The 24,028-nt window shown below is 32.8% G+C and overlaps 1 protein-coding gene and 1 non-coding gene across 4 annotated transcripts; both read right to left on the bottom strand.

The window, feature by feature from the left end:
* Positions 1-880: 880 nt before the first annotated feature.
* LOC113522895 (mucin-3A-like) lies at positions 881-19,976 on the bottom strand. 3 transcript variants are annotated; one of them, XM_031910251.2, is made up of 9 exons: positions 19,886-19,976; positions 10,062-10,273; positions 8,785-8,911; positions 6,525-6,636; positions 5,254-5,371; positions 3,690-4,020; positions 2,312-3,557; positions 1,572-1,694; positions 887-1,489 (listed from the first exon to the last, which is right to left on the bottom strand). In XM_031910251.2, exons 2-9 carry the CDS (start codon positions 10,187-10,189, stop codon positions 1,200-1,202), a joined length of 2,475 nt encoding a protein of 824 aa, XP_031766111.2. In that variant the 5' UTR covers positions 10,190-10,273; positions 19,886-19,976; the 3' UTR covers positions 887-1,199. The 3 variants fall into 3 exon arrangements, with proteins under 3 accessions (XP_031766117.2, XP_031766111.2, XP_031766107.2); XM_031910247.2 differs by having other exon boundaries at positions 2,312-4,020; XM_031910257.2 differs by lacking the exons at positions 6,525-6,636; positions 8,785-8,911; positions 10,062-10,273; positions 19,886-19,976 and having other exon boundaries at positions 881-1,489; positions 2,312-4,020; positions 5,261-5,372.
* Positions 1,749-1,822, bottom strand: Trnai-aau (transfer RNA isoleucine (anticodon AAU)). The gene has a single exon. It is a non-coding gene; the product is annotated as a tRNA-Ile (tRNA).
* Positions 19,977-24,028: the final 4,052 nt, after the last annotated feature.

Raw genomic sequence — 24,028 nt, 5'->3', positions numbered from 1 at the left:
CATAATACATACTGTCTATGAATATTAAAAATTAAAAAAAAAATCTTTTCCTTTCAACGATTGTGATAGGATTTATGAGGAATGATAATCGAATATTCGGATAATCGATGTTTGGATAATTGAGATACTAATATAGTATAGTTTTTAAATCGAAATAACTGGGTGTCATAATTGAGGTCTATTTTTTTGTGGAACACAAATCAATTATTTATTTAAATTATTTAATTAATTATTTAATTATTATTCTTTAATTATTCATATATGTACATATTACTGAATACCAGCAGACTGTTTTACGATCGGGTCAAGCATTCGATTGTTACATTTTCCATGAGTTCTATCAAAACAGAGCCTTAGCTTATAGCGCCAACTCCAAATATGGAAAAGGGCAAGGTCAGAGATAATGGTGATGTGACGTACTGTGGGACTTACTATTCTTGGTCTATGGATGACGTGTTTGTAGGCAATATAAAAATAAACGGTCAAGTAATGTTGTATTAACATTAGAGATAGATATTCAATTGGTATTTCTACCGTGAAGCAGTTGTGTTTGCATGGCTGTGTTTCCGTTTGAAGGGTGGGATATGGCGTGACTTTACTGGGTACAGAGCAATAACATCTGAGTCCTCAGGAATGGCAACGCATGGGGGTATCATGGGCGAAACAGTATACTCTGTTATGTCCATGGTACTGCTCATGTCTATAGGCGACGGTTACCACTTTCCATCAGGTGGGCCGTCAGCTTGTTTGCCATACTAAGTTGTATAAAAAAAAATCTGAGTACTTACTTATACATAGTTTACTGAGCTAAGTGTTTGTGGAAATCCATATCACTGGTTAGTTGATTAGAATTATTTCGTTTAATTTTGCTACCTTGACCTCAATAGTTGGTGATAAAATTGGACCTACTGTACCTGAATTACTAATAAATACTTAAGTTCTTGAGATATATTTTAATGAAAATAAAGCGAAATATTACTTAATTATTATTTATTTAGGTACATAGTCTTGGAACTTACTAATAAAACATTGTTAACATTATCCACACAAATATGAGTCACTTCACAAAGTCTTTGATTTAATAATATTTCTAATTATGTTCTAAGTAATAACATTCACATTACATTACTTATTAGAAAACATTCATTTTGAGTTATAGCGCCATCTATTACTTATACAAGATATTAAAATTTACGCAGTCATAATTCGGTAACAGCTTCGCCATTTGTGTTTATTACTTCGATAGCATGCTCCGAAGGCGGCCTCCAACAAGGAATTTCAGCATAAAGAGGTTCAGCAGTTGTAGTATCAATAACATCTAATTTAGCTTCGCATTTCAATGCTTCTATGGTAGACTCGGTTACAGAGTAAGCGCGTTGTGCTCGAAGTTCATTGCTATAGTTAACAGATGTCGCTGTACCGCGAACGGGCATAGTTCCGAAATCGTGGTCTCTTCGTGGTAAATGGTCATAATGACATTCTAGAATACCTAAAAGATAAAAATAAATAAATATTATTTATGAATTATAAAAGTCTCTTTTATAAAAAATAAATATGCGGTTTGAAAATACCTCTGAAGTTTTCTAGCATGATTGGTGAAATTGTTTGTACTACAACAGGCCTCATAAATTGTTTTAAGTTTCGATCTAATGTCGATATTGGTTGATAATGACATTTTTCTGAAGTTGGTGGATCTGAAAAAGAGAAAAAAAAAGAAAAAAACTATGAAAATGTGCAAAAAGACAGTGTGGCCCATGAGAGGATCGAACTCATGACCTCCGCGTTATTAGCACGGCGCTCTAACCAACTGAGCTAACAGGCCGATGTTATTTTATTTGAAATATCAGTACACTATATTTTATGTTAACAGAGTATAAAGATTAAAAGTTAATACATATTAACGACTATGTTATCAGCGCGTCTACCATGAAATGAAATTCCGAAATTTCGGACTCAATTTCGAGTTTATGTTTATACCAAAATCTGATCAATAAATGGAGTTTAACATTTCGTTCGTCATACATCCTATCATAAAATTCCAAAGGAACAATATTTTAACATTTTTAATATTTCTAAACGGCATGTATTATGTAATTTTAACATCAAATTTGTGTTTCGTTTGGCTCCGAATTTTCGAAAAACATTTCATGATAGACCCTCAGATATTTAAAAAAGTAATTGTTGACTTTCTTGCGGGTTCTTCTTAGCAGATAATGACTTTCCAAACCCTACATTCATAAAAATGTGATGATTTACAACTCGTTAACAACTCTATTTGAATAAAGATAATTTGAATTTAATTTTTTTTTACCTGGTAAAGGCGTATGGAAGATACTTCGTACATAAGGTGGAGGGACGTCATTGTTATCGATCATGACTTGCATTCTGATATCATTTAATTTACGTACATCCTCATATCTAGGCCGCTTACATCTTTCTATCATCACTACAATTACTGCTACTGTAATGATTGCCATCATCACTCCTCCAGCGATGCTTATCACCGAAACGAGATCAACTGACGTTCTATCTGTCCCTTTCTCACCCATTACCGCAGTAATATGCTCCGGCTCTGTCAAAATATGAAATACTTCTTCATCTTCTTTTGGTTGATCGGTTACTGTATTAGTTTTAGTGTTAGAAACATTCGAAACATTCAGTTTAGTACTGTTACTCATTCCGGGTGCGTTTTTTATAAATTTTTTTCTTTCTTTCGGATATTCTGCTTTCGGGCTACTTAATTCTTTTTTATTAAATGTTTCAGTCTTATTTATTTGCATACTTTCTGTTTGTTGATTTACGTCCGATTTCGTGGTAGTCTTTAAAGCCATTTTTGATGATTTTGTCGTTATCACATCACGATGTTTAGTTGTTGGTTTGGTGTTAATCGAAGAGATCGTTGTTAGAGAAATAGGAGAGTTAAGATTAACAGAGAACGTGCTTGACATGCTGTTAGTTTTACTTTTTACACCGAGTTCTTTTGCAGTCCTTTTTGTGGGAGCTAATGTAGTTGGTGCGGATTTAGTCACATTTCGATATGAAAGGTTTGTAGTTGTGGACAAACTAATTTGCTTTAGCGATAATGTATTCAACTTATTGATGGAAGGAATGGATGTAGACGTTTGAACTGACATAGAGTTTGTGAACCCTTCCACTGCATGTCTATGTGATTTCGCAGTAGTACTATTTTTTTGAGCCATGTAAGGTACTGTGGCTAATGCTATTTTCTTAAAAGTTGCATATGAAACCGATGTAGGTATTATAGAAACAATAATAGTTTTTGGCGTTGTACTTTCAAGTTCTTTCTTTGTTATGTGTTTGTGTTTCACATGATCATGATTGGCATTCGATTTTATTTCTAATATAGGAGATTCACCTTTCTGTGCTGGTCTTATCCATATTTCTTTCGGTTTAAATTTTAATGTAGTTGGTTGCACTCTTAATGTTGTATCAGGTTTTCTCGTGGTATCGACATTTACTTTGGTTTCCTTGTTTGATAATATAACGTTTGTTTTAGGTGTAGCAGACGATAATGGTTTTATAGGTGAACTGGTAGTCTGTAAAGTAGGAAGTGTTTTCAATAATCGCACTGTTGATGTTGTTTCGTAAGTAATATTGCTTTTAGTTATTTTAGTAGTCGACTCTGTTCTGTTGTAAACTGAATTATCAGCCAGGAATCGTTTTGTTACCTCCGTTGTAACTGGTTTTGTAGTTTTATGCGAATAATCCAGAGTATTATTGTTGTGTGCAGTTTCCCATTTTGTAGTTAGAACTGGCGTAACATTTGTCGTTATTGTTTCAGTGGTAGAAGTAAAAGGCGATGTATTTTTCACTGTTAAAGTAGTAACAATAATTGAGGTTGTAGGCCTTATTGCCACAGTCGTTGTGTCAGGCGCTAAACCGACAGTTGTAATAGTTGATTTAGTAGTAGATGGAATTGTTTGAATAGTTGTTTTTATTGTTGTTAGTAATTCTTTCATCACGGGGGTTGCAGCTGTGGTGGACATGCTGATTTGACATCTGTAACATAAAATTAATGAGTGAATAAATTATTAATTAATAAATACGTATATACGTACAGTTATTTTAAGAAAAGAATTCACATAGATAAAATTTTGTAAACACAAGTAAAAATATTGGAAATATAGGAAGTTTAATTTTGCTGATGCGTTATATAAAGCCATATTAAGACTTATTTATTTATTTATTTCATCAATAGGATGAGATTGATAGTCTATCAATACGTTTACTAAGGGAAACATAAGTACAATAACACATACATATGTATAAATAAAAGAAATAATATTATTAAGATTTTTTTTGTGTTTTTGCTTGTGTATTGAATATAATTAGGTATTCGATTTGCTCATATTTAGATGAGTATAATCGGAACCATAGCAACATGGCAGAAAGAGCAGCTACATTTCAGATTAATTAATAACATTTGTTCAGACATTGTACTACATTGGTCGAATATAACTATTACTTACTTAAAATCGAGACAATTTTTGGTGTCAGTCAACTTTTTTTTATACAACTTAGAATGGCAAACAAGCTGACGGCCCACCTGATGGAAAGTGGTAACCGTCGACTATAGACATGAGCAGTACCATGGACATAACAGAGTATACTGTTTCGCCCATGATACCCCCCATGCATTGCCATTCCTGAGGACTCAAATGTTATTCCTCTGTACCCTGTAAATTCGGGCCATATCCTACCCTTCAAACCGAAACACAGCTATGCAAATACAACTGCTACACGGTTGAAACACGAATGGGACAAAGGTACCCAAGCAATCGACTTTTATACAAAGTCTCCCTCTGGTAAAAACCAACGTAGTGAATTATCACTAAATCTTAAATTGAATTAGACTGATACCAAAGATCTCTCGTTAAGTAGTATCGTTTAAGATCTCCCATACTTAATTTAATTTGCTCTCCACAGATAAAGAAAAAAATTTACACTGTCAGATATAAAAACAAAAGTATAATTCGAGAGAGACGAAAGAGTCCAATTGATATGGTTTCTACAAAAAAAAAATTACTTCAATTGTGGCAAAAGTTATTTTCATTTAAAATCTAAACTACTGAACCGATATTGATTAAATTTCTATGGAACCAATCTATAAACATATCCTTTCGGATAAAAATGTAATTTTGGAAATTGGTTAAAAAACACAACTGAATTGAGGACTTCCTTCTTTTTAATGTCGGTTGAAAATAGGCTTAATACACGTTAGTGGTAACCCACCTCTCACCTTGCCATCCGTCCCTGCAAACACACTGCCCTGTCTCAGGAGAGCACGTACCATGATCACACTGTTTACAATCATGTACACAGTTCGGACCCCATTTGTTGATTGGACAATCTGGAAATTTTTTAATAATTTCTCTTCTGAAGAGGTTAATGTAACAATTGTGATTTATCAACTAAATCGACGTTTTTATATATACATGAAATGAAATTCCGAAGTTTCGGACTCAATTTCGTGTTTTTGTTAGCACCTAAATCGAGCCAGTAAATAGAGCTTAACATTTCGTTTGTCATAAATCCTACCATAAAAGTCCGAAGGAACGGTACTTTAGCATTTTTAATATTTTTAAACGGTATGTATCATATAATTTTAACATCAAATTAGTGTTTCGTTCGGACCCGAAATTTCGGAAAACATTTCATGGTAGGCCCTCATATTGAAATAAAATAAATTGGAGCAAACCTCAACGCATTAGTGAAAACCGCATTAGTCAAATCGGTTAAGTCATATCTGATATTAGTTTTGGGTTTTATTGCATTTATAAAGCCTCCCTATAGAGAGGGGGGAAGGGATTGTTAGTAATGAGGAGGTTAGTTCCCATTGCTAACAATATACCGTATCAGGTCGACCTCCACGCGGTTCCCCCTGGAAAGTATCGTGACTAATTTATCATTGAATTCGTTACGATGGGCTGACTGACCTGCTTTTTTCATTATTCACTTATCATCCCTCACTGGTGCCCCGTCAGCGTATCCCGTTAGCGCAGGCGGGGTTACCATTCCATTAATCATGCATTAAAAAAAAGCCCCACTATAATAATTTTTCATATCATATCTTCCATGTACAGACAGCGACCAATTACGATTTTATTATATATATTGATCGACGATATAAGGTATATTGCTAGCTGTATGTAGGCTATATGGAGTCGTTCGATCTTTTTACCAACAATTCCTTTCCTTTCTCCTAGAGCATGTTTTTTTTTAAATGGTTGATAATGGAATGGTGCGCTATCGGTATACACCCGCGGGGCACCAGTGAAGGATGATAGGTGAGGATAAAGTAAGTCAGTTAGCCCATCGTGACAAATTCAACAAGAATTGTTCACGATGGTTTCCAGGGGGACGTGGAGGTCGACCTAATAAGGTATATTGCTAGCAATGGGGCTGTCAAACTCCATTGCTAACAATGCTCCCCCCCCTAGAGCATATTAAAATCATCTACATTAAGTAAATACGGAAAATCGGATATTGCCCACTGTCATTACCCTCGGAGCACTTGTGTCCGGTTTTCCCATTAGGACAGATCGGGATGCACGAGACGTCCTGCATTTTGTAGCCGGGACAGCAAATCGCCACTTCTGCTACACGTTCTTCTGTCTGAAATTACATTTTTTTATACAACTTAGAATGGTAAACAAAATAACCTTGATGGAAAGTGGTAACCATCGCCTATAGACATAAACAATATCTTTGACATCTTATCTTTGACAACTTAGAATGGCAAACAAGCTGACGGCCCACCTGATGGAAAGTGGTAACCGTCGCCTATAGACATGAACAGTACCATGGACATAACAGAGTATACTGTTTCGCCCATGAATGCCTAAACACTTAGCTGAGTGGTGACCATTTTAGTCACATATTCTCTAATTAGAATGTAAATTTATTTTTGTATTTCCTTTTTTGAAGTTTATAACTGTTTATGTTCGAGCTGTTATTGTTATTGATATGCGGCAAATAATAATTTTTTTTCTTTCTTACTTTCATTATCATATCAGAAATAAAAATAAAAAGCGAAATTAAAGTACCCGTAACCGGCGAGCGTGTATGAAAAGATTGATGAATGTGGAGGAAGCGAAAGAGGTTTGTTTGAATCGACGCATTTGGCGTTCCATTGTTTCTGTCTACCCTAATGGGAGACAGGCGTGACAGATATCTATGTATGTATGTATTATCATATCAGCCGTTTATTGTACACTATTGAATATAGGCCCTCCCAATAAGAGAGGATTTTGCTAGTAGTTGCCACGCTTGGCAGGCGAGTTGGCAATAGCAATTAGGCTTTGTTGATGTTTCAAGAAATCCTTGTGTCCATCCCTCGATTATTAAGTTTCTTTAGTCGCCTCTTACGATACTCATGGGAAAGAAAAATGTGGCCCATTCTACGCCGGGACCACACGGAAGAAAGAAACGGGGGATACATAAATAGAATTGCAAAATGAAAGTTCTAAATTTAAACGAGATAGCAAGTGATTTAGTGCATGTAATTATTAAGTTAGTTTAGTCCGTGTTACAGTAATGGATCGTAAATAAACAACAAGAATGCTACTGCAACAATTAACGAGAGACAGTCACTTCGTAACTGATCTCGTTTTTCTCAAGGATAATCCTAGTACGGTAAGTAATTTCACGATTTACTATAATAATGAATATTATATATATATATATATATATATATCTAATATATAAATCTGGTCTGAGAATCGGCCAACATCTATTTTTATACCCCTCAATGATAAGGGTGACCCACCCCTAAAAATTTTTTTAATTTTTTTGACAAATTTATTTATTTTTATTTAAATATGATTTAGCATTTAAAAAATACATACAACTTCAAATTTTCACCCTTTTACGATCAACCCCTGTTTTTAAGCGCGATTTTTATATTCCGCAATAGGGTTTCAAGATGACAATCGAATATAATAATTGTAGTAGGATAAATTTTCAAGTATAATTCTCGAAATAACGTATATGGTAAAACAACGGTTGCCGAGTCAACTGGTATATATATAAATAAAGAAATAAAGAGTATATAACTCTTTATTTCTTGCCGCGTAGTTCCGGCATAGATCCACTCCTTTCTTTCCCGTAGGTGTCGTAAGAGACGACTAATGAGGGCGAGTGACGGGCAGCAGCGTACCTCTTAAAAGATCTACAAAGCCTAACTGCAGTTGCCAATCCGCGTGCCAAGCGTGGCAACTACTGGCAAAACCCCTCGAACAAGAGGCTTATGTTCAGCAGTGGACAATTAAAGGCTGATATCATGATGAAGACGATTTCTTCCTAAAGATTAGAGCAGTAAATTTAATATAAATACAAATAATTATAAAAAAAGCTTACTTAAAAGGAGACTTTATACAAAAGTCGATTGCTTGGGTACCTCTGTCCCATTTGTGTTTCAACCGTGAAGCAGTTGTGTTTGTATATGTTTGTGTTGTTTCGGTTTGAAGGGTGGGATATGGCGTGTACAGGGTACAGAGGAATAACACCTGAGTCCTAAAGAATGGCAACGCTTGGGGGGTATCATGGGCGAAACAGTACACTCTATTATGTCCATGGTACTGCTCATGTCTATAGGCGACGGTTACCACTTTCCATCAGGTGGGCCGTCAGCTTGTTTGCCATTCTAAGTTGTATAAAAAAAAACATGGAGGAAACAATGGACGGATTCATCACTAAAAGCGATCTCTTCCAGCCAACCTTTGAATGCAGAGACATATTAGTCAAAAAAAAATGGATGCCAACCTCGAGCCTGGTAAGATCTCTCATCTCTGTGCTCCAGCGGGAACAACGTGGTGGCATGTTGAAGCACCACTCGTAGGTCCGTACAGACATCGGCGCGCGGTACTTCACGCGTTTTGTTATGTTGTATCTATAATGAGAAATTAATGGGATAATTAATAGGTTATAGTAAAATTTACAGCTCAAAAGGTACTATTTAACAAAGTGATACAGTGATCGAGACCAGCGCGTCTACCATAAAACAAATTCCGAAATTTCGGACTCAATTTCGTGTTTTTGTTTACACCAAAATCGGATCAATAAAGGGAGTTTAACATTGCGTTCGTCATACATCCTCTCGTAAAAGTTCAAAGGAACAATATTTTAACATTTTTAATATTTTCAAACGGCGTGTGTTATGTAATTTTAACATCAAATTTGTGTTTCGTTTGGCTTCGAAATTTCAGAAAACATTTCATGGTAGGCCCTCAGTACGTTTCTATCTAACGTTTTTACATAATACAACTTTGTACAAAACCTTTGCAACAGTCACTGTAATCCAGACCGCTATCTTGTAAGGCAATCGTCATAATTTACAATGAACTTTCACCCCAGAGAGAACGAGCATGCACTGTGTGGTTACAACTCAAGTTTTATTTCAACTACCGTCATCAACTTGACAGATAATTGTAGGCATAGGGGTGGACTAACTGATTTTATTTTATTAATTTAAAAAATACTAGCTGATTCGCCTTGCTTCACGTGCATTGGTATATTTATTATAATTACTACACGTGTACATCTTAAACGTAAGCGAAAATAATTACAAAGTAAGATTAGAGTCGGCAACGCGCACGTGACATCCATAGTGTTGCAGGCGTCCATAGGCTACAGTGACCGTTTAATACCAGATGGAATGTATGTTTGTTTACCACTATTGTCAAAAAAAAAAAACAATTAAAGCCCTTTTATCAAGTAAAATCACCTTTAAGGCCATATTATTAAATAAAACCATAATTTAAGGCCATATCATCAAATGTGATCACAGTTCAAAGTCATAGCATCAAATAAATTAAAATCCAAAGGTTATTTTACCTAATATAATCACATCTCAAGGACATATCACCAAATCTAGTCATTTTTCGAAGCTATATCATCGAACAACATTTTAAGGATATTGTTTATTAAAAAGAAACTCGAGACTGTAAACTATCAAAAAAATTAAATTCCTAAGACCATATCATCAAAATGAATGGGATTTGAAAGCCATATTATTAAAATCAATTGTTTAGTAAACTTACTTCTGTTTGACCATGCATACGTTGGCTCCATTGAGGCTGGCCACTTCCACTAGCACAGCAATGGTCACCACCGTCACCACACACCATATCTTCGACTTTATTGTCCATGGGGACACTGACACACACATTTTTACCACTTACGACGGTCCATTTTTGATTGTTTTAGTATTTTTTTTCGTTTATGAACTCATGGTAATCAGCTATTTTGGATTCTGTAAAGATGAAATTGTGATAAGAGTGATACTCGTATATATTAAGGGTGCTTTGGAAATGAACAGAAGGACAAATCGTATTTTATATGTCAAATCAAGATATGCTATCTTAGTAGGTACTTTTGTTATAAATTTAGTTTATTTTAGTCATTTGAGCATAATTAAGTAATAAATATTTAAGTAATTTATATTAATAATATTATTTAGATATTACAAAATAATTAAAAAAAGAATTTATTCAAGATGTGTTGTTCAGATATTCTCGATGTCAGAGGAATAAAAGGATATTCTGATTTTAATACAAAAACAGTCTAAAATTGATTTCTAATATATATGGAATTATATGAAGTCATTTAATTAAAACTTCTTAAAACATCACCCAAAACTTAACTGAGGTTACCAATCTGCCTACGAAGTGTGACAACTAGTGGCAAAACTCCATGTCCAGCAGTGGACAGTTAACGGCTGATATGATGATGATAATTTATTTAAAATTAAATATTATTAAAAGTCAACTAATTTTACAACAGATATCATATTCTTCGCTTCCTTTTTACATTATTCAAATTTTATAAAATGCCACATATAAGGGTACGTAATACAAAAATAAAAAAAATTAGAACCTTAGATTATACTGATAACCCAATCGAAACTGTATTTTTTATGTAGCAAGTTGCAAAACCTTCTCGTAATAGGTATAGTCAACTAAGAATGTAAGTATAGTCAAAGAAGAATGTTTACATTATTACCTAAGAACAAGGAATTACATAGAAGGAATGATAAAATAAAAACTGTAAATCATACGGTTGCCTCCTTTCTTCTTATGCAAATATAATTAGTAAAAAGAGTACGAAAGATACACCATCAGTTGCTATTTGTCTCAATTCATAGCAGGCTAGTGTATAGAAAACGTTATACGGCCGTATAACCCTACCAATTTCAGATACAACCTGCTTGCATACTTTCTACATAAACTGTGTCGAATATATAATTTAGTAATATAAAATTTGTTACTGACAAATAATTGACACATCAAACATTTTCTATACACTAGCCTGCTATAAATTGAGAAAAATAGCAACTGATGGTGTATCTTTCGTCCAATTTTTACTAATTATATTTGCATAAGAAGAAAGGAGGCAACTATACGATTTTCAATTTTTATTTTATCATTCCTTCTATGTAATTCTTTGTTTTTAAATTATTACAAACATCTGAAATTAGAGCAGCACCGTGCAGCCGTTATGACAATTAATGCCGACCCCCTGTGGAGCCCTCATCCTGCACAGTTGGTTGACCCCACTCGTGTGTTATTAACAGAGGGAATATTGTATTTAAATTTAAAATAAACTTTTGTTTGAGTAGGCTTTTTTTTTATTAAAAATAATAATTTACTGTGATTGTACATTTCGTTACAACATATAAAATAACACGTTGAATGTTACGTACAAGCTAACATACAATATTATTTGTAACTTCTGAATTTAGATTATATAGAAAGAGTGTCTCCATACAAATGCTTCCAGTAAAGTGTGTCAATATTTTCATACAATTTTGCGTGATAAATAGTTATGAGTGTTTCCTATATATCTTCTATATTTATTTGTTTTATAATTTTTGCATCTTTTTAATGATTAAAAAACTAATTTTATTTATTAATTTATTAAATATAAATACGTCAAGATACATTATGTGCGTAAATGTATAGAACATTAATAAAAAAAAAAAAACGAGTCAGTTAATTTGATAATTAGCTGACAAAAAGTTGACCCGTTTTTGAGACTCGATGTTCTAATATAGTCTAAGCTTCTGAACTAGACAAAGTATACTGTATCTCGGAAGAGGGACCATTCACCAGAGGGAGATTTTGTACAAAAGTCGATTGCTTGGGTACCTCTGTCCCATTCGTGTTTCAACCGTGAAGCAGTTGTGTTTGCATGGCTGTGTTTCGGTTTAAAGGGTGGGATATGGCGTGAATTTACTGGGTACAGAGGAATAACACCTAAGTCCTCAGGAATGGCAACGCATGGGGGGTAACATGGCCGAAACAGTATACTCTGTTATGTCCATGGTACTGCTCATGTCTATAGGCGACGGTTACCACTTTTCATCAGGTGGGCCGTCAGCTTGTTTGCCATTCTAAGTTGTATAAAAAAAAAAGAATATCTTCGCTAAAATAACTAAATGTAATACCATTTACAGAAACAAAATTCACAATGTACAATTTAGAAAACAAGAAATCTAATTTAGGTTCGTAAATTCAGTACACAAACTGAAATCCACGCAAATCTACTATTATAATTAAGATATAGGTAATATTTGTTTTTTTTTTTTTTCAAAAAGTTTTCCATTTTATCGCATGTTGGTTAGGCTTTTTACACTTATAGATAAGGTTTTAAAAAGTATTTTTTATCATAATTGTCTATTTCGTGGATCATTGTGTACACTGGACTGCACGAGAGTGACAGTTTATGAGGTTTTCGCGCCATTTTTGTTTGTCAATTACTTTTATTTGTATTTTTTCTTGTCTATGGACTAACTTCCATATTGTTTTTGTTTCTTGTGATTTATATAGTACCTATCTAATAAGCTAAAATAACATTTTTATTTATCATTTTTATCAATTAATGATCCCAAATTTTAAATGATCTATCAATAAACCTATCCAACGGATATTTAAAACTAAATTTTTTTTCGAATGAATAATGAAATTCAACCCAATTTACTATATTAATAAAGTTTACATTCATTCAAATTTCAATGACGTATAACGACTTCATTTGTGTACGCGTACTAGGCGAGATGCGCGCGCGAGGATGCGGCGAGGGCGTGCCGTTTCGCATGCGAGCGCACACCAATTGTGCGCTACGACAGGATGCGTCGATTGGCGTCACAGTTTATCAATAGTGCCGACGACCTCTCGATGAAAGTCGAGTGCGATTTACAACAAGAATAACGTGTCAGGTCTATCTCATTCATGAGACTATAGCATGTATTATAAATTGTATATATTCAAGCCTTGTGTTCAGATCGTGTTAACAAAGCATAGAATAGGCCATCCCTTCTTTTCTCGTGGGTGACGTAAGAGGCGACTAAAGGAACTTAATAGTTCAGGTATAAGTAGCTGCGTCCCTCTTAAAACATCAAAATCTAATTGCGGTTGCCAACTCGCGTGCCAAGTGTGGCAACATTTTTTTTATACAACTTAGAATGGCAAACAAGCTGACGGCCCACCTGATTGAAAGTGGTAACCGTCGCCTATAGACATGAGCAGTACCATGGACATAACAGAGTATGCTGTTTCGCCCATGATACCCCCCATGCGTTGCCATTCCTGAGGACTCAGTTGTTATTCCTCTGTACCCTGTAAAATCACGTCATACCCCACCCTTCAAACCAAAACACAGCCATGCAAACACAACTGATTTACGGTTGAAACACGAATGGGACAGAGGTACCCAAGCAAACGACTTTTGTACAAAGTCTCCCTCTGGTAAACTACTAGCACAACTCCCCAAGTAGAAGGCCTACTTTCAGCAGTGGATAGATAACGGCTGATATCATCAATATCATCACCATCATTATTCATATCTTCACATTAGATACCTTAAAGTCCGAAGAGAATAGAACAGAATAGAATAGAATCTCATTGCTTACTGTGTACATATAGCAGTAAACATTGCTTCGCAGCAGCATTAGCACTTTACATTGATTTGACATTAGTATCAACAGTTCTAAGTATAGAGATGAAAGTGTTTAACCAGCATGTGTTGCCAGTAATAATTAACGGATTCGAAATATGACTTTACAAGGCTATCTTCACCAGGAAGCTATAGAGATATGCTTGGAGTTTCAATTCATGATAAAGAATATAAATGGTAAACAGAACAATGATATCCCATTGCTAGCAATATACCCAACCAGGTCGACCTCCTCGCGGTTTCCCTTGGAACTTATCATGGTTAATTCCTGATGAATTCATCATGATGGACTAACTGGCCTGTTTTCATTTTTTTTTCATTCTCATCTATCACCCTTCACTGGTGCTCCGCGAGCAAATCCCGTTAGCGCGGGCGGGGCTACCATACTATTTTCACCCATTAAAAAACAGAACAATGATATCTGTTCAGGTAAGGAATATATATATATATATATATATATATATATATATATATATATATATATATATATATATATATATATGTATATATATTTGGCAATGTGTATGATATTGTGTTTAAATTTCTGTTTATTTTTCAATCTTCTTGTATATTTCCCCATAATACTAAAGGGGGTTAGGGCTGTGGCCTCTTAACACAGGTTGTTTTATTAACCTATTTAGGAGCCCAGTTCTAAAACCATAACTACTGTACCCATTTAAAATTTTAATATTAATATTTGTACTGTGACTTATGAAACTACAGTTATGTTTTTACGAAATAAATCTCATTTCATTTCATCTCGTCTTCAAGTGAACTATGTAATGAAATATAAGAAAAATTATATAATATGGAACATTTGAACCATTTGAACTAACACGGAAGTAAATCCTATCTATTTAAAAAAAAGTTATGTAGCAAGCAGCTTTTGGTTCCGCAAATAAAATTATTTGCGTGGGTTTATGATAAATATTGATGATTGTTTTTTTTTATATATTCAAGCGATTACATGCCTCGCCAGAATTAAAATCGGTATGTAAAAACTATTTAATATAATGTTAAATATGGAACGTTTGAACCACTTGAACTATTTGAACTAACACGGTAGCAAATCCTGTCTATTTTAAAAATTATCAAAATTAATTCGAAATTGACCGCTTGCCATCAGTAGAGTTCGTATTTGTATCTAGTGTTAAGATTATTAAGATCGCTGTTTTTTAAAAAAAAAAAAAACAATTGAAGATTCTTGCTTATATACAAAATGTTTGTTTAATAAAAATATACTATGTATGTTATCACTCATTTCGGATTATAATAAAGACAATATGTTGAGACAGCCCGCAGTTGCCTACAGTGAATACTCGTGGTGGACCCCTCCCTGAATTACATCCTTCCGTCACGCAATTGGTATAATATGAATCGAAAATAACATCACTGAATGATGATGTAACAATTTTTGGTGTCTGTTACGTCATGTACCCTTGAGACAGTTACTTTACAAGTAACTGCAGTAAGCAATGATTTATAACAATTAATCGTTTATGTCTTGCTATTTTTTATGCAACTTAGAATGGCAAACAAGCTGACGGTCTATTTAACGGAAAGTGGTAACCGTCGCCTATAGACATGAACAGTACCATGGACATAACAGAGTATACTGTTTTGCCCATGATACCCTCCATGCGTTGCCATTTCTGAGGACTCAGGTGTTATTCCTCTGTACCCTGTAAATTCACTGTCATATCCCACCTTTCAAACGAAACATAGCCGTGCAAACACAACTGCTTAACGGTAGAAACATGAATGGGATAGAGGTGCCTAGGCAAACGACTTTTGTACAAAGCCTCCCTCTGGTAATGCTAAACGCTAATATTCCAGAAGGGTTGGATTAATTCTGTTAATTATTTTTTTACTGTTAGGAAGGAAATCAAGCAGACGGTGCACCTGATGGAAAGCGGCTACTGTCGCCCATGAATGCATGCTTGTGCGTTGTCGGCCTTTTAAATTTTCACAATATTCGTTTAAGTCTAGGGAAGCTTCTTATAATGAAGAAAATTTTTCCCGGAAAGAAATTTAATTTCCAATTTTTTTTTATTTATTTCTAATAACTTCTGATAGAAAGACGTCTGTCAGGTCTGCTGATTTAAAATAATTATTAGTTTTAATAACATAATATAAAGAACTTTTATACGGAAATCTAAAAATATCTATATTATCGATTAATTTTTAATAACCATTTTCAATTTTTAATATTTTTTTAATGATAATATTAAATTTTAATAAATGTTCTCACAACGAACTTAATCGTTAGAATTACTCATATGATTGTTGATTATAAATTTTACGTCATTTTATTTTATACTTTATATTTCGCTTTGAAGTTTCCAAAGTTTTTTAATATCAAAATAAATAATTTCGCTGTTTTAATTATGCAATACATGATAATAATGATAATCCTAAGTAAAGTAATAAGAACATAGGAGCATTAATCTTCCAAAAATATAGGAAAATGGTCACTCAAAACAATTTAGATACGTTGCTATACGCTTTTAATTTGTATCTACATTGCAATTTGGGATTCCATAGCAATATAGACATTTTCATATTGTGCATTTTAGTAAATTCGTGTAAAAGAAGCACTTTTCCAAATTCCATTAGGGCACTTTTACGAATTCCATTAGATGTGACCAAACGAGATAAGCTTTGAAAATAAAACGTACCTAACGTTAAAATAAATAAAGGAAGGAAAGAAAATGGAGCAGTGGCGGCAACAGGGTCGTTTCCCGGCTATAGTGGCAATATTGGTGGGTCGAGATGGCAGGAAGACATTGCAAAACTCCATTGTGTACCTTTCTGAATGTTCTTTAGATATTATCTATGTTCCATTAGGAAAGAAACAGGTTTCGTTATTTTACATTTTATTCAAATAACTTTTTATAGAGGATAGAAATAAGAGTTTTTTTTTTATTTTTTTATTTAGGGTAAGGTAAAGGAACTAAATTCTTTATTTCTTACTTCCATATTTGATAATGTCGCGGTACTGTTAACGGTAGATAGCAGGTATTCGATATTAGTCCATTGTAGAAATTCATTCATTCATTTATATCAAACGTCAATTGTCTAATGTTGAACATGTGCCACCCATAGGAAAAGGTTTTCTCAATAGATGTCGCGCTTGGCAGGCGGGTTGGCAATCCACAAAATATAGAAATAAATAAATTAAATTTTATATTTTACATTTTGCTTTAAAAATATCTGTCCAAATTCAGTCAAAGTGAATTTGTTTTTTGTTTACTTTGAATTCTGTAATTAGTAAATAAAAAAAAAAAAAACATAATTTCACAAAGAGGTATAAGTCATGTTTATGGCCAAACCCCATAGCAGCTGGCGAAATAGAAATGTGCATTTAATAGTACTGTGACTCGAAATTATCATAACGTGGGTCGACAACGTGCGACTGATGGCTTTTGTGTCGCCATAGTTTATGGTATGCGGTGACCATTTACCATCAGACGGACAAATTAATTGTTCACCATAGTAGATTATCTGTTTATATGTATATATATAAAATAGAATTCCTGACTTACGTACAGCCGAAACCGCTGAATAAAAAATTTTTAAATTTTAAAGATAGTTTCAGTGAGTCAGACAATGTGAGGAATGGGCAGCAACGTAACCTTTTAAAATATCACTAAAGATTTACCGCAGTTGCCAACCCGCTTGCCAATTGTGGCAATTACTGGCAAAACCCATGTATGGGATAGCTGATATAACGATGATAATGGCAAACGTACGAAAGAAAAAAAATATGATACTTCTTTTATGTATTATGTTTTTTTTATATGTATGTTTTTTTTTCGTGTGCTATGCTATAATGCAAACAAATTATTTATCTATCTATCTATTAATAATTAAAAATACGTATTTCTCCTATTAGAAATCGCTTAAAAATTTCAAACAAATCGTTCCTACATATTATTCGACGATGCAGCGTCGTGCGGCCGTTAGCTAATTGTTTTCAAACAGCCGTAGAGGATATTGTGATCTATTTAGATAAAGGACTGATAATTTTTTTTGCGTCGTTTCCTTTTACAGATTCATACTTTTATTTGTTGTCATTTATTTTTATTTTATACATGTTCATTTATTTATTTATTTTTTTAAATCATATACTTTTGTATATTCACTTATAGTATAAATTTTTTTTAATGAGTGATAATGGTATGGTAACCCCGCCTGCGCTATCGGGATACGCTGGTGGGGCACCAGTGAAGGATGATAGGTGACGATGAAGCAGATCAGTTGGCCTATCGTGACGAATTCAACAAGAATTGTTCACGATGGTTTCCAGGGGGAGTGATATGGAGGTCGACCTAATATTTACCGCATTTATTGCTAGCAATGGGGCTGTCAAACTCTATTGTTAACAATCCCTTTCCCCCCATATAGTATAGATATTAGGTGATAACAAAAATGTACACAGACGGATCTTATTTAGTTATTGTCATGTTATATTAGTTGTAATTTATTAAAATACTAGCTTCTACCCGCGATTTTGTCCGTATAACCGTGATATGTTTACTGGCTAGGATAAAAAGTAGCTTATTTGTATATCCTTTCCCATTCCATATAGTATACCAAATTTCAAAGTGATTTGTTAAACCGTTAATATGCTGTATGGTAACAAATAAACAAACTCACTTTCACATTTATACCCAATATTAGTAAGGATTACGTTATTCGTTATATATGTTATTTTTTATGTGTTGAGAACATTAATCTTTTAAGGCAGAATAGAACAAAATGTTTATTTATTTACAATAAAGTGTAAATAAATGCACTATTTTTTTATAAATATTAAATACATTTAATTTTGATGAGAAGTGATACAAAAGGCGGCTTTATCGCTAAGCAATGTTACTATTTAAATGGCTCGTAAAATTAAATATATAAATATTATATAATATTGATGATTGAGTATAGATTTCAACTATTTAATTAATGTCATATTAGTTTTTTCTTAGTGGAATTATTAAGTAAAAACAAAGCGTTTCTTACAACTCGCATTTAAACATGAAAAACTATGCACGCAGTTTTGTTTCTGACCAAATATTATATTTAATTTACATAAAAGTGCTCCATGAATTAAATTTAACATGTAAATTTGTAGAATTTACAACTTATTGGGTATTTATGAACACAATCCATTGTAAACTGAATATTAGAACAATATGAGATAGTAATTAAAATTATTTTTGTTATTTTACGCTCAAAGTTTGTTCCGTTTATAAAAAAAATATATTTAATTTATTTGAATAAAAATAAATAATTAAAAGTTATTAACATCGAATTATTAATGCATAACTATAAGGGGCAATACTCAACTTAGAATAAACTTCCTAAAAGAGATAAAAGTCCATTGAATTAGTTAAAGTCGACTCGGTCGGTACATATGTCACATAGCTGTTTAGTTACGATTAAGAATCCTTTACATGACCCTATTATATAATGGTAATTAACAAACATCTGTTATGTTCACAAGAGAACGGACGAATATTCAATTGGCTTAATTGATGTAGCATGCACTCTTTGTATTACCGAATTAGTCAGCTCGGTTGCTTTCGGCTCTGCATAACCGTCATTATTACTTTAAACTTTATAAGGCTTTGTTAAGTTTTCTAATTTTAAAAATTTTATCGAAAATTTGAATTTAGAAGAGCGCAAGCTACACGATATTCTAAATAAATACATATTATTTCTGTGTTCCTCTTTTATTCTAAATAATGACTTTTAATTTAAACATAAAGAACTTGAACAAAAGTCCGGTTTGTTTAATGCTTGTTTATGATTTCTAATAATTTTTTACCGAGTATTTACTTAATTATTTATTTTAGTAATAAATTTATTAATTTGCAAATCACACGTAATTAGTACTTAATTAATCATCACTCACATATTCACAGTTCGATAGTCACTCACTGTTTTAAAGTACTAGGCGAACATGAATGCGGGAGAGTCCGCGTGTTGCCCGAATTACAGTTGAGACGCGACTGGGAATTCGGGATGGGAATAGGATGAATGATACAACAGATAAGCAAAGTTTGTACAGAAAAAGACTGATAGATGGCTTCATTTCCCGAGACAAAACACATTTAGATGTAAAATTCGACGAAGCACTATTTCCTAGTATATATTTTTGAGATAGTTTTTATAAAATTAGTTTTCAATTTCAATTTTGTTTTGCTGTTGTTAAATACATTGGTAAAGTTACGGTTATAATCTACGAATTTATGTTGCCCGGATTTTATAACGTTCGCAATATTAGTGGAAATTTACTTAAATATGTGTTTTTTTTTATGGATATTAATAGAATGGTAACTCCGCTTGTGCTGACTGTATACGCTGGCGAAGTACCAGTGAGGGATGATACATGAGAATGAAAAGGTAGGTCAGATGGCTCAGCGTGACGAATACACCTAGAATTCAGCACGATTGTTTCCAGGGGGGACCACGTGCAATTCGACTTGATAGAGTATATTACTAGCAATGGGGCTCTTAGACCCCATCACTAACAATTCCTTCCAGAACATTTGTATTAGAAGTATGCAAACTTAAAGATGATAAATCTTGTCATATCATTATTTATCCATTACATAAATTGTAGTAGTAGATTTATGTGCTACTTGTACCATGATTCGACATTAGAGCAATTTTTAAATAATCAGAAATATTGTAAATATTTCAATTGTTTTTAGAAAATAAATAATTATTTTGATAAATTAAATCTTTTAATTTATTTTTCCTGATACAAAGAAGAGAATAAAAGAAATTAATTAAACATACCACGATGACATAATATCGTATTTAAATGGAAGACACACCAGATTGCAACAACTTTTAAAGCTGGCGTCACATTGGCGCTGTAGCAGCGAGGGGATGGGAAACACCCCAGTCCAATATTTGAGTGTTTGTTTAAAACTAGAAACGTCGTTACCGAGACATGAGACACACTTAGAATATTAAATAAGATTGTTTTATTACGTATTTGTTTACAATAATGTTAGCGTGAAATTATGTTTTTTTTTTACAAATAATAAAAATGTTAATTTACTTACTTCCATAAAATAACGTTAGTTCGATCATATTTTTTGTAATGTAATCAAATTATTTAATATATTTCGTAGAAATATTAAAATTTTTATTTTTAGTCGATTTTAAACTTTCTTTTTATCAATACTTAGTTCTCTCTTGCTACAATACAAATTTTTGCAAATTTGAGGATTTTTGGTGGAACGATTAGATTTTTAAAATGGTACCAACTTAATTGCTTACTTCGTTTATTGTTTTGAAATTTGTTTTAACTTGATATTTAAAATTTTTCTTTTCAAACTTACTTATTTACTTATTTTTGTTATTCAGTTTAGATTTCAAACGAGGAAGATAGAAGGGTCTCAGTGTTAACCAAAGTTAACTCTACTTTTCGTTGTAGTTATGATTTTGTAAGGAATTCATCATCAAACCTTGACTTTGACCTTAATGGATTTAACAAGTAGAGTCATTAAGTTTTGAAATGACTTTATTCCGTTCAGAAATCGGGCTATATGATCCTATTGATACAGCTGTCGAATCAATTAAGTTACTTCTTTTTTTTATATTTTATGTATTAAAAATATATTTGGAAGAAGCGAAAGAGGTTTGTTTGAATCGAAGCATTTGGCGTTCCACTGTTTCTGCCTACCCTAATGGGAGACAGGCGTGACAGATATGTATGTATCTATGTATGTAAAAATATATTTTAAATTTATAATGATTTTATTTTAAAGTTTGTATAATAAATGTAATATGAGTTTTTGAAATACTCCCTAAGGTACTTCACTAAGAAAACATGAAGCGACATACATAAAGATGTGTTGTAGTTGTGTACCAGGATTCAATAAAAACAAAACTGCATTAATAGTATTACAAGAGTGAGTGGCGACAGTGGCGACGCGATGGCGCCGAGAATGGCGGAACGGTGGCGGGTGGCTGCCCCTAACATACTTACTGTTTACGTACACTATCAGAAAACCATTATAAGGGATGTACAGTGTAATGTTTATCTACGAAATGATTTCGTCATATCTATTTTTGTGTACAATTTTTGTACAAAGGATAATTTTGTACAAAGTCTCTTTATAGTAAAAGTAAGTTAATTAGATTAATTAGTTTTTATTATATATATATTACTCAATCTTAAACAATAATCAATAAAAGTTTCTTAATTAACTTTTGTTTTGTTTTTTAATTTAACTTTCTTTTTTATGTTTAATTTTTATCAATAATAGTTGCAACCGAATGGCTTTGTTGCAGTCGTATTTATTATTGGATCATGCTGTGTGCACATGTTGTGGCAAGTTTACCTGATCAATACATTATAATGTACTTGCATGTTATAATTTAAGCTTGTATTTGTAAACTTCTGTTATGTGCGCCAAATATTTTTTTTTTTATATAATTATACCACAGTAAAATAAAGGAATTGAGCAGTCTATATGGAAGGCTTATGTTCAATAATGAACGTATAATGATGACGATGATGTAAGTAAAGGAAAACCCAGTGGCCCAACTTAGAGATTCAACAAGTTTCGAATGATTATTAACATTTCGGGACGCTTTCTTTAAACTTTTCCATTGGACGAATGGTAAAAAGGTTTTTTTAGACTGCGACTACTACACGCTGATGATAAAAAAAACAAACCCTCTATCGTAGAGCGATGGATAAGCCGATGTGATTGTTTTGGCAAGCGTTTATTTATCCACGTGTACTGCGAAATGTTTTCACATGGACGCTAATGTATTTTTAATAAATACATCAAACTGTCAGTGGATTAAAGTTGTTTATTGACTCGTGTTTATCGTAAATACACCTTGTATTTTAGTAGATTTATATTCTACTCTTACTAGTATGATAAAATTGTAATCGGACGGTGTCTGTACATAGAAAATATTTAAGAAAATTCGATGTAAGAGATTTTAGTTGGAATAGTAGAAGTCAAAACAATATTTTTTACAAATTTTGTCTCTCTGTCTATCTGTATTTTTTGTCAAATTGAATGAGGTTGTATGCCCGAAAGTCTAACTTAAAATCTGATGTATGTTTTATTTATTTATACTTTTTTTTGTGTAATATTAAACTGTGTACAAAGCAGGGGCCAAAAAGCTAGTAAACATTGGGATTTTATACTATTATATCTCTAATATATAAATTTCTCGTGTCGCGGTGTTTGTTACCAAACTCCTCCGAAACGGCTTTACCGATTTTTATGAAATTTTGTGTGCATATCGGGTAGGTCTGAGAATCGGCCAACATCTATCATACCCCTCAATGATAAGGGTGACCCACCTCTAAACATTTTAGTTTTATTTTTTTGACAATTTTTTTATTTTTATTTTATTATGACTTAGCATTGAAAAATACATACAAATTCAAATTCTCACGCTTTTACGATCAACCCCTGTTTTTTAATCGCGATTTTTATATGCCGCAATAGATTTACAAGATAGCAATCGAATATAATAATTGTAGTACGATATATTTTCATGTATAGTTCTTGAAATAATGTATATAGTAAAACAACGTTTGTCGAGTCAGCTAGTTTTATATATATATATATATATATATATATATATATATATATATATATATATATATATATATATATATATATATATATATTAATTTGAATTATGGATTTGGGGCGAACGAATTGTCCTCTTCAATAACAATTAATTCGTTTTAGTACCCGCATCATCTCACCCTAGAGGTTTAATAATTATATTGGACGGTTTATTGAATAGCCAAGGGTCAGTTAAAAGTTAACTCATAATTTATCTTCGTACTGATTTATGGTAACTGATATAATAAGATCTTTCCACATGTAGAGTTTCAAAACTGTATATGTATGACATAAAATATTTGTCCAATTTTCTTTCTTGGTAACAAATAAAAACTTTTTCTATACCACTGAGATGGCAAACATACATACGGCCCACCTGATGGTAAGCGGTTACCGTAGCCTATGAACGCCTGCAATACCAGAGGTATTACACGCGCGTT

This window comes from Galleria mellonella, unplaced genomic scaffold, assembly GCF_026898425.1.
Source record: "Galleria mellonella isolate WM207_F2 unplaced genomic scaffold, CSIRO_AGI_GalMel_v1 utg2411, whole genome shotgun sequence".
Lineage (NCBI taxonomy): Eukaryota > Metazoa > Arthropoda > Insecta > Lepidoptera > Pyralidae > Galleria > Galleria mellonella.
This window is presented reverse-complemented; position numbering and strand designations above follow the sequence as displayed.